This window comes from Cervus elaphus, chromosome 19 (assembly GCF_910594005.1).
Source record: "Cervus elaphus chromosome 19, mCerEla1.1, whole genome shotgun sequence".
In the NCBI taxonomy this organism is placed as follows: Eukaryota; Metazoa; Chordata; class Mammalia; order Artiodactyla; family Cervidae; genus Cervus; species Cervus elaphus.
The window spans coordinates 59,355,430-59,367,335 of NC_057833.1; the positions used below are offsets into that span (position 1 = coordinate 59,355,430).

General features: G+C 40.9%; 1 protein-coding gene across 1 annotated transcript; it reads left to right on the top strand.

Annotated features, from left to right (window-relative positions):
* Nucleotides 1-9,783: 9,783 nt before the first annotated feature.
* LOC122675226 (F-box only protein 27-like) lies at nucleotides 9,784-10,683 on the top strand. Its single transcript, XM_043873654.1, has one exon. It carries the CDS (start codon nucleotides 9,784-9,786, stop codon nucleotides 10,681-10,683), a length of 900 nt encoding a protein of 299 aa, XP_043729589.1.
* The last annotated feature ends 1,223 nt before the right edge of the window (nucleotides 10,684-11,906 follow it).

Sequence of the window (11,906 nt, forward strand, 5' to 3'; positions counted from 1 at the left end):
TTTTATTAGACTTTCTTTTCTTTTTTTTCTTTCTTCTGAAGGCAGAAAATGTGTCAGAATCAAAACATACCACCCATGTTACTCTCTTCAAAAGTTACTATTTTGATTTTCATTTTCCTGCATAACAGTCAGGGGACCCTGTTGCTAAAAGCCCAGGGCCCATCTGCATTCTTGTTTCTCTTCCATAGTCTTCTTACTGAAGCTTTTCAAGGGCCAGCTTCTCTGACCTGCTCTGCTGGAAGGAGTGGGATTGGCTGCATTCAGGATACCTGTTGGATGTGACTGAGGGCAGGAGCAGTGGCCCCACAGGCCAAAGGAGAGTATCTCCACAGGTCTGAGTACCACCTAATCCTCTTCCATTTCCCAGACCTGCCCTTAACCCATCTACTCCCCTCCTCTCTCCCAGCACCCAGCAAAGAGAGAGGAGGGTTCAGTTCCACAGCTCAGCCCTGGATGTGCTCACACTGTTAAGTTCCTATTCCTCCCTGCCTCTGTGCTTTAAAACGCCAAGTCTGGTAGACATGGCTTCCCTGATAGCTCAGTTGGTAAAGAATCTGCCTGCAATGCAGGAGACCCCAGTTCAATTTCTAGCTCAGGAAGATCTGCTGGAAAAAGGATAGGCTACGACTCCAGGATTCTTGGGCTTCCCTTGTGGCTCAGCTGGTAAAGAATCAGCCCGCAACGCGGGAGACCTGAGTTCAATCCCAGGGTTGGGAAGATCCCTTGGAGAAGGGAAAGGCTACCCATTCCATTCCAATATTCTGGCCTGAAGAATGGGGTCGCTAAGAGCCAGACACTACTGAGCGACTTTCACTTTGGTAGACATACCTGACACAGTGAGAGAGGAGCTCTCTGACCAGGAATGTTTGGAGAGGATAAATTTGCAGAGACCCTAGGCCTATCCGTGCAGATAGACCCATGAAGGACCTAGTGCCAGGTGGGAAAGAAGTCCAAGGGCCATGCTCAGGAATGTCCCAGGTGGAAAAGACCTGCTCCAGGTCTTCTCAGTGCCAGAACTGGAATCTTTATTGCTATAACTGGACTCAGGGCCCAGAAGAAGTGATGATGGAAGTATTCAGTTTCTTCTAACTGGCAACTGAACAGATCTAGAAAATAAAAAGCATACTTTTCTAGAATACATGGAACACAGAGCTCACCAGTGGAACACTAACCATATTGAAACACCTCCTGAAAGAACTGGAGACCATGGAAAAGTAGAGGCAATGGAGCCACTGCCAGTCAAGAAGCTACATTCCTGTCTGATCCTGGAGCTTGTAGGCAGAAAGATCCTCTCCTCTCTTTGGGCTTCTGGAAAAAGACCCACACAAGGTTTGTGGAAATCCAGCTTGAAGTACACTGTGGATATCCGATACAAGGTATTGCTTAAAACTGAATAGCCTAACCTTCAGAAAAGTTAAAAATAAAAGGGGTTATATATGAATATCAGTATTATATAAAGTTTATGAATACATACATGCTTTCATATATATACATAAATACAAATGTAGCAAAAGGATAAAAAAAACTCAAGAAACGACAACAAATGATAAATATCAAATTCACCTCTAGCAAACAACTTAGTTACTTCCAGAGGTGGTGCTAGGTTAATTGAATCAATTTGTAGGATTTTCTTTATTAAGTTATGAGTGGTCATTATATTATTATCTCTATGCCTGAAATGAAATATTCCTTGAACACTTGAATATGGTTCTCATTTAAAAACAAAAGTCTTATTGAGAACTATGGTTCACATACATAAAATTTACCCAAAGTACACAATTCAATGGTTTTTAGTATATTCACAGAGTTGTCCAACTATTACAATATAATTTTAGAACATATTTCTCACCTTTCCCCCAGAAAACCCCATACCCCTTCACAGTCGATCCTTATCCCTTCCTCCCACCCCTACTCTAGTTTCTGTTTCTATAAATTTACCTACTCTAGGCAACTCAAATAGGTGGAATCATATAGTATGTGTTCTTCTGTGGGTTGATTCTTTCACACAGCATAATGTTTTCAAAATTTATTGATATTGTAACATCTACCAGTACCTCACTCTGTGTGACTGAGTAATATTCCACCATACACTTAAATCACCTTTTGCTTCTCCACTTATCAGTTGATTGACATTTGGATTGTTTCCACTTTTTTACTGTTATATATCATGCTTCTATTAACATTGCTATACAGATTTTTGTGTAAACATATTTTTTTCATTTCTCTTAGGTATATACCTAGGAGTTAAATTTTGGGGTCCTGTGGTAGCTTTATTTTTGTGGAACTACAGGCTGCTCTCCAAAATGGCTGCACCATTTTACATTTCCACCAGTGACGTATAAGGTTTCCAATTTCTGCTTATTTCACCAAAACTGATTCCTGTGTTCTCAATTTTAGTCATCATGGTAGGTGTGAAGTGGTTTTCTCATTGTGGGTTTGATTTTCACTTCCCTGATGCCTAAAGATGCTAGTGCATCTTCTCATGTACTATTTGCCATTTGCTTATCCTTTATGGAGAAAGAGCTGTTCTAATCCTTTGTTCATTTTAATTAAGCTTTTGTCTCTTGATTAATTTAGTTTAAGTATAAGAGTTATTTATATATTTTGGATACAAACCCCTCATCAAAAAAGCAATCAGCAAATATTTTCTCCTAGTCTGTGGGCTGTCTTTTTATTTATCAATGGTATCCTTTGAAGCAGAAGGTTTTTAATTTTGATGAAGCCAAACTTAATTGTCCTCTTGTTGCTCATGTTTTCTGTGCTATGTCTAAAAAACCATTACCTAACCCAAGATCACAGAAATTCACTCCTATGTTTTCTTCTAAGGGTTTTATAGTTTTAGTTCTTATGTTTGACCATAATGGATCATGTCAATGACCATCAAACGTCTTTCCACTGCGTGTCAAAACCTTCAAATTTGCAACTCCTTCTCTAGTTCCAAGAAGAACCAGCTCCAGCATGAGCAGGGGAGGGCAGTGGGTCGAGGTGAAACTTCTCAAACTACTGTCACCATCCTCCACGTGACAGACAGTCTCCCCTCCTCACCCGTTCTAGAAGGACTTGGCACTGATGGATCTAAGGTTTTTTGAAGATTCTGCAACATAATTTGGGCCCCCACAGTAGCGGACTAGCTGCTAAATAATGTTCCATCCTGAGAGAAGTCCTCTATCCATCCCCTTTGCTGGACTCTCTCCATGTGCCTGCCATGGTGAACCTTCTGATACACGTCTCCTGGAACATGTGTGGGAAAACTTTTCTTTGAAAAGGCCTTTAGGAGGTGAGGCCAAAACTTTCCCTGTCACTTTACCCATGACAGAACAATCAGCAATGTAGTAGAGGTCCTGAGTGTTCAGCCTTTTCCAACTACATAGTTGATTGGAACTGAATTTAACACCCATCCCCTGAATATGGTTTGATGTGTGTCAGCAGATAAACTAAAGCAGTAAGTAGGGTTCTTTCTCTCCCTACACCCTGCTGGATCAAATTCTTTGCATGCATGTTTGGAGTTTCTCCCTGCCACAACTGGCAGGGATGAACTTCCAACCACACTTGTGAACTTCCTTCCAGAGTAACTGAAAATTCAATTCCCAGAGGAGCCTGTGGGACCTGTAGCCCCACGCCTTACCCCACTGAGCACACGGCTTCCTGGTATCTGTAGTTGGAGGTATGCTCTGCACCGAAAGAAGCCCTACATGGGAGAAACCCCTACAAAGGACAAGCCCTACACGGGAGAGGCCCTACAAGTGCTGCAACTGTGGAAAGACCTTCACCTACTACTTGGTTTTTTCCCACATGGCATGTCCCACACTACACCATGAGGGTAGAGACTGTGAAAAAGGTTTTGACTACAACTGTTCCCTTACCCACAGTATGGGAGTCACAGTGGAGAGAAGCCCTATGAGCACAGGGAATGGAGAAAGGCCTTTGCCCGACACTCCGCTTTTGTCAGGTGTAATAAAAAGACCCATACTAGAGAAGAAAACCTCTGAGTACAAGTAATGTGGGAAACCTGACACCTTTTCTCTCCCTTGACATTTGCATGAGTACTCAGTCACTTCAGTCATGCGTAGTTCGTAGCCCACCAGGCTCCTCTGTTCATGGGATTCTCAGGCATGAATAAGTGACTGGGTTGCCAAGCCCTTCTCCAGGGGATCTTCCCGACTCAGGGATTGAACCTGAGTCTCTTAAGCTTCCAGCATTGGCAGGTGGGTTCTTTACCACTAGTGCCACCTGGGAAGCCCAGCTAAGTCTTGAGCTACTGTTATATCCTGTCAAATAGGAACCAAGAGTTTTGGTTCCAGGAGCTGAAGTACATATATACATATATGTATTCATATCTGTCTAGTGATGGGAGAGTTGGGCAGTTGAAGCCAGCTGTATAAAGATTTGTTGAAAGCACTTTTTGTCCTAAAACAGTATCTCTAGTCTTGAGGAGCACAAGTCTTTGTGAGAAATAGACAGGCTTAAGTCACGACATACTTGAAACTTTGAATAAAATTTCCATGTTTATTAGTAAGAAATTAGAATATTAAAATACTGCCAAATTTAATTATTTTATGTTTAAGAAGGTAAGTATCCACATATGAATGGGCACATTTTACTGCATCATTCAAGACTACTGACATCCTTAAAGGTTTTTTTAAGTTTCTTTCTTCTTGTGGTTTTGAACACCCAGCACTTTCATTTTTGTTTTGACTTCCCTATACTTGATGTGCTTTCTCAGGGATGTGGGGCTGCTGGTGGAGCTGTGTGTCTTTCCCAGGTGAGCCCTAAATCTTTCTTCCATAGTTTCCCAGCTTCTTTAGCCCTCTGTAAAGGGGCTTCTCCAAACCATGTCAGCAGTTTTCTAGAGGTTAACCTAAAGCCACAAGAAACTTAATAAAATCCAGCTAACTTTCCAGTGGTCATGTATGGATGTGAGAGTTGGACTGTGAAGAAAGCTGAGCGCCGAAAAATTGATGCTTTTGAACTGTGGTGTTAGAGAAGACTCTTGAGAGTCCCTTGGACTGCAAGGAGATCAAACCAGTCCATTCTCAAGGAAATCAACTGTGAATATTCATTGGAAGGACTGATGCTGAAGCTGAAGCTCCGATACTTTGGCCATATGATATGAAGAGCTGACTCATTGGAAAAGACCCTGATGCTGGGAGGGATTGAGGTCAGGAGGAGAGGGGACAACAGAGGATGAGATGGCTGGATGGCATCACAGACTCAATGGGCATGAGTTTGAGTAAACTCTGGGAGTTGATGATGAACAGGGAGGCCTGGTGTGCTGTGATTCATGGGGTCACAAAGAGTCGGACACGACTGAGCAACTGAACTGAACTGAACTGAACTTTTAAGTAATAGGAAACTCAGAAAAATTTTTTTAATTTTAAAAAATGCATACAATGCATTAAGATGTAAAACATGTAGACCCTTTGACATTTAATTCAATTTCTAGAAATCTAGCCTAGAGAAATATTCTCACAAATGTGCAGATATATGTGCAAAAATATAATTACTGTGATTTTGATTTTATATATGAAACACATTTTATATGGTTTTATTTTGAATATATTGAAAATGTTTTATATTGAGAAAAATATAAATGTCCATCAATAGGGTAATTATGGTACATCTGGTCTATTAAATAGTAAAGTGTCTCTGTATGTAGTGATATTTAAACATCTCCCAGATCCAGAGTTAGAAGAGCAAGTTGCAGGAAAGTTAGATCTGGAAGGATGAGCATAACATGGTTAACAGTGACTGTCTGTTGGGAATGAGATGGACCAGGCTTGTAGGGAGCTTTCAGTTTTTACTTTGTATATGTCAGTATTGTTTTAATCTTTAAAAATAAAGAACAAATATTTTTCAATAAATATTTTAAGTATTTTAATAAAAATGACACCTTGGAATAAAAGTGACTCCTATTATTTCTTATAAAACATAAATTTTATTACAGAATTTTTTTTAAGTCCCTGTGTTATTGCCTTAAAAAATAAAAACAACTTAGATCAAGGATTCAAGAGCTGCTTGGCCACACTTAATAAATAAAGTAGTCTAAAAATTAGAGTCAACATACAATAATACATGTAAAAAATGAGGCTTCAGCTTAGGAACTCTTCAATGAACATTCATTTCCTTTAAAATCTTGGAGGTTATAAATGCCTTTTAGCAAGTGGTTAGGTTTAAGGTATCAGGTTTTTATTTCCTTGGAATTGATCAAAAGGAAGGTACTTTGCTTGGTGTTACTGTATGTTGTGTACACACGCACATATATGAACACGATTGCTGGTATTGATTGATTTCTAAATGTTTCTTGCTGAATGAATGTGGTTTGGTGATACTGGATTTACTTTCAGACTTTGGATGTATGTTAGTGTTCTGAATGAAGAGAAGCCTAGCTGCTTTTTTCCAACATAATGCAAAGTAATCAGATATATTTTGAATGTACATCTCTTATTTTCATTGACGCTGTTGAGAAGTCAGCTATCAGCTTATCATCATTCCTTTATAGGTTATTTTTCTTTTTCCTGTAGCTTCTTCCAAGGTCTGGTTATCTTTGATATTCTATAGTAGGATTAAATAAGATTAAAGTATCTAGGTGTGGGTTTCTAATTTATCAGGCTTGGTATTCATAAGGATTTCTGAATCTGAGGATTCCCATATTTCATCAGTTCTGGAAACTTTTCCTTCATTACAACCTGGGATATGCCTCTCTGACATTATCTCTATCATTATTCCCATAATTCCAATTAGACATATATTCTATCTTCTCACACATCTTCTCTTTCTCTTTAACTTACCTCCCATATTTTCAGTCTCTTTGTTCCTCCCTGCTTTCAAAGTAACCTGAAAATATCTACCTTCACATTCGTTAACTCTCTTTTCACATCTGTAACAGAAACTTCTAAATGCTGGTGGTTGTATATTTTCATTTATACAAGTTCTAATTGATTCTTTTCAATAAATATTCTCGATAATTTCTTGTCTTTTCAAGACTTCTATTTATACATTGTATTTATTTCTAATACCTGAAGTTTTTAAAGCTCTGATTCTGCTTCTTGATGTTTCTTTTGGTTTCTTCTCCTGACATCTTATTTCCTTATTTATTTTGCAATTTGTAAATTTTAAGCCAATGTTAATCAGAATCATAACTTTCAGGCCTGAAACCAAACTGCATGCCTTCAGAGAACATTTGTTTTTGCTCCCATCTGACACCTACAGGCACTACCCAACTCAGATTATTTTGAATTCTCAGTTTGGGATTCTTCAACTCATATTAATGACGAGATTTTTAGACTTAAATCCAATGAGAGTGACTCATGGTTATGAAGTTCTCAGAAGAAATTTACCCTTTCTCAAATCCCAAATGTTAGTCAGGAAGTTGTATTTACCGGGCCTCCTTTGAAGGGGACTTCTTTTTTTCTATTTTGTCTTTCCACCAAGGATGTCATCTTTGGGGAACACTAGCTTTAGGCAACAGTATTTGATCCTATTTTCCACCTCACTAACACCTTGAGATTTATTTCTTCTCTCCCAAATGTGGTTTTCTCCGATTTCTGCTTTCTTGTCATTTTTGGCCTCTAGGAATTTTCCTTTCTTGCCAATACAACTATGCATTTTTTAAAATATATAATTTTTCCAATTTTACATTCTTTTTTAGGTGCTCTGCACCAGAAGGATTTTTTTAATATCTAGTATTCCATATTGCCAGAAACAGAACTTCTATTTTTCATTTAGTTAGCTATATCAGGTTTCCTCAGCCTTTTGAATTTACCAAACAGTAAATTTTAACAAAAAAAGAATTGACAGACATAGACTGGCCAACTTTTTATTTTGTAAAGTAACATTTTTAAAACAAACAAACAAAAACCTAACTACTTCCTACTAACACTATCATTTCATAGTGGAAATTTGGGCAGACAGATTATGAAAGAAACAGCATTTAACTTAACTTTATTTTGCATTTTGCTGAGATTGGTGACAACTCTGTCATACACCATCATTGGCCCATGGACCAGCATTTGGGAACCACTAAGTTATGTCACTGGGAAGGCAATGGCACCCCACTCCAGTACTCTTGCCTGGAAAATCCTATGGACGGAGGTGCCTGGTGGGCTGCAGTCCATGGTGTCGCTAAGAGTCGGACACGACTGAGCGACTTCACTTTCACTTTTCACTTTCATGCATTGGAGAAGGAAATGGCAACCCACTCCAGTGTTCCTGCCTGGAGAATCCCAGGGACAGGGGAGCCTGGTGGGCTGCTGTCTATGGGGTCGCACAGAGTCGGACACGACTGAAGTGACTTAGCAGCAGCAATAGCAGCAAGCTATGTCACATTCCTTAAAGATGAGTATCTCAAAGTATAAAATTTATTAACCAGAAGTTCCAACCACCAACATCAAGTCAATGGCCAACCGAACTAATGCCACTAAATGTATTTGTTTGCAATTGAGCAAGTAACTCCCAATTTACAAAGGAAAGAAATAAAGCATGGGATGTGAGGTTTAAATCTTGAGTCCCACCTAAACTGGAAAAATCACTTAACCTCTTAGCCTCAGTTTCTTCATCTGTGACAATAATTCATGATGCATTTGGATATTCTGAAGACTAATAGGAGAAAGGGTTATTGACATCTCTGTCATCACCCTCTCTTACAAAATACAAAATAAATTCCCCAAGAGGAGGAACTCCAAATTCCACTCAACACAACTCTCTTCTCAATATGGATCTAGAATAGGCAATGTTTTCCATTCCTATCATTCCTTTATTCCTATCAGGGAGGAAGAAGTCTGGGCCAGCTAAGACTTTCAGGAGAATGAAATATTTTAATAAGAGAGATAATCCAACCAAAATGTAAGCTCCACAGGAGCTGGGCCTTTGTTCATGGCTGTTTCTCCAGTACCTATAACAATGCCTGGCATGTTGTAATTGTTCACGAAATGAATGAGGAATAAGAAAACAAACCAGAGCCCTATTAAAAAAAAAAAAATGAGCCATAATAAAACTATTGCTAAGATGGGCCAACAGGAGCAGAAGACCTGTGTTCCACTTCGTAGTCTTGCCTTCTATCAACTCTCTTGCCCCTTCTCTTCCCTATCCTCCCCACCAGGAAGTGCTTCTCCAAAGAGTTCTATACAGGCTCAGAAGCAGAACCTGACTTGAGAGAAAACAAGCAGAATTAGACTCAATATGTTGAACCACCTTTTCAGAGTCCTTGCAATCTGTGCACAAGTCTGTCATACAATAACTGTTGGTACTATGCTCAGTGCTGGCTCTGAAGGCCTGCAAGAGCATCCATCAACTACATTATGGATGGTCAGCTAAAAGGTATGAATAATACTAGTTAACATTCATCAAGCAATTTCATTATGCCAAGCTCCATACTAATAGCCTTACATGGATTATCTCATTTAATCCTCAGAGCAACCCATTAAGTTAGGCACTATTTTTTTCCCCGTTTTATAGATGATGAATCTAAAGCTTAGAAAGGTGCAATAGCTCACCTGGGGTCACATAGCTAATACTCTGTCTGTGAAATCCATGCTCTTCACTATGGTTCTAAAAAAATACAGATTTTTATACCACTTCTGAGTCTCGATTACTGAGTCTATGCTTACATGGGTCCCATGTAAGCATATCCATATTGTGATGTAACTTTTATTAAATAAATATATTTCATTTGGTTTTTCTTACACTAGGATATAAGATAAAATAAATATGAAAACAGAAAACCAAGTCAAAAGTGAAAACAAGGGAGGCAAGGTGAAGGCCCACTGGTGAGGAACACTGGCTGAGATGCAGGCAGCCGCAGCCGCGGGGCCTGGCGAGGAGACCACGAGGGCCTCAGCCTCCCGGGGCCTGCCCGCCTGTACTCCCGCTTCCGACCCCGACCCCGAGCCCGAGCCCGAGCCCGAGCCCGAGGAGGCGCCCGGCTTAAGCCAATTGCCCATCGAGATGCTCCTGGAAGTGCTGAGCTACCTGCCCGCCAGCGTGCTGCTCGGCCAATGCCGCCACGTGTGCCGCTACTGGCGCTCCCTGGTGGACACCCGGGCCGTGTGGCTGAGCATCTTGCCCTACAGCCACGCCAAGCTGTGGCCCGTCTTCCGCACCTGCCTGCCCCCAGACGACGATGACGACCCCAGGCCCTGCCTCCTGGGCCGCTTCTGCGAGCGCAGACCTTTAGGACGCAATCTCTACCCGAACCCCCGTGGCATAGACGCCTTCCTGCCTTGGAGGACAGTCAACTGTAGAAGCTGGAGAGAGGAGGAAAGCTGGGAGGAAGACCGCAGGCTAGTTCCCGAGGACTCTTTCCGGGCTTTCTACAGGTGGTGTTCCAAGAAGCAAGTGTTGGACCTGGAGAAGGAGGGTCTATGGCCGGAACTCCTGGATAGTGGAAAGATTGAGATTTGTGTCTCTGCCTGGTGGGCAGACCAAGAAGCCTTGGTCTGTCTGTATGAGCTAATTGTGCGACTTCTAGATGCCAAGCAGGCCAAGCTACATCATTTCTTTCCTAGTCCAATCCATCAAGGTAGAACCAGTATCCCTTTTAAGACCAACCACGTGTTCTCCAACCTCAAGAAGGGCGTCCGCTTTGTGTCTCTGGAACACTGGATTTGGGACATGGGGTTCCTGCCTGAGGACTATGGAATCACTGTGCCCAAGGCCAGTGTGATTGTACGGGTCTGTCAACTCTAGTGGAGGACTGTACTTGTTAAACCACCTACCGTGCCTTCCAGACCATTGGCTGGGCCACCTCAATAATCAACGGCTTGTAGTTCCTGGCATCCTGGGATCTCCTGGGTCCAATCAGGGGTTCTACCGGGCCCTGTCTTTAAATTCTACGAGAAGCTATGAGAAGAACGCTTTTACATCAGGTCTACTGGCTGCTGCTGCTCTAACACAGCCCCTGTTCTACGGAGTGGAGACACACGGGTGAACACCGGGAAATGGTGAGAGGGCTTCATTGGTCACTTCCAAGAAGCCCTCGCCTCACCTCTGAACTAGAAGCTCAATCCCCGTGGCTGAGTAATTCCAGCCCCTAAACTGTGATTTCAAACCTGGGACCAAGACTCAAGAGCTGAAAGTAAAACTAGCTCAAAAAATGTTGTGGAGGCAGAGGGTTCTGCCCACCCTGTGAGCAATGAATTGGTCCCCCGAACCCAACCCTGCTCTGAGTTGTATAGTGTATAAAATTATTTTGTTACTTTGAAATTCTTTTTAAATATGGGGAGAGTAAATCTGATGATCATAGGTAATAAAATTTTGCCAAAGATGAGTAGAAATACAGTGTTAACAGCTTGATGACTACTCAGTTCAGAGTAAGAAGTTGTTTCAGTTGAGAGAAAACTGTACAGAAGAAAACAACTTTAGTCTGGCGTGCTGCAGTCCATTGGGTCGCAAAGAGTTGGACATATGTATATATGCCAGATTGAAATAGAATATGTATGCATCCTTATATTTATATTCTTGATTGCGTTTTGGATATATACAGGAGAACTAAAGCGTTGCAGGTTAATGGTGATAGGTGCATAGGTGTGATTTTTTGTAGTTACTGATTTTGCTTATCTAAATTTCTCATTTTCTACATGCTTATGTGTAGAAATACAATGTTATGCACTAATAAATATTCTCCAATGCAAAAAAAAAAAAAAAAAGTGAAAACAGAGTTTGTTAGAAAGAACACAACTGCTCTTCTTTCTTATACTTTCATCTTCCTTCTCTAAATAGCTCTGTCTCATCTCTTTTTCTTCTTTATCATTATTACCCTCTGATTTATTATCAATTTTTAAAATCCTTGGCTGGATAACTTCTTAGCCCTGCCAGTTTTATTTACTTATTTGGCTGTGTCAAGTCCTAGTTGATGAATGCAGGATCTTTCATTGTGTCACGTGGGCCCCCTAGTTGTGGCAGTGCAGGCT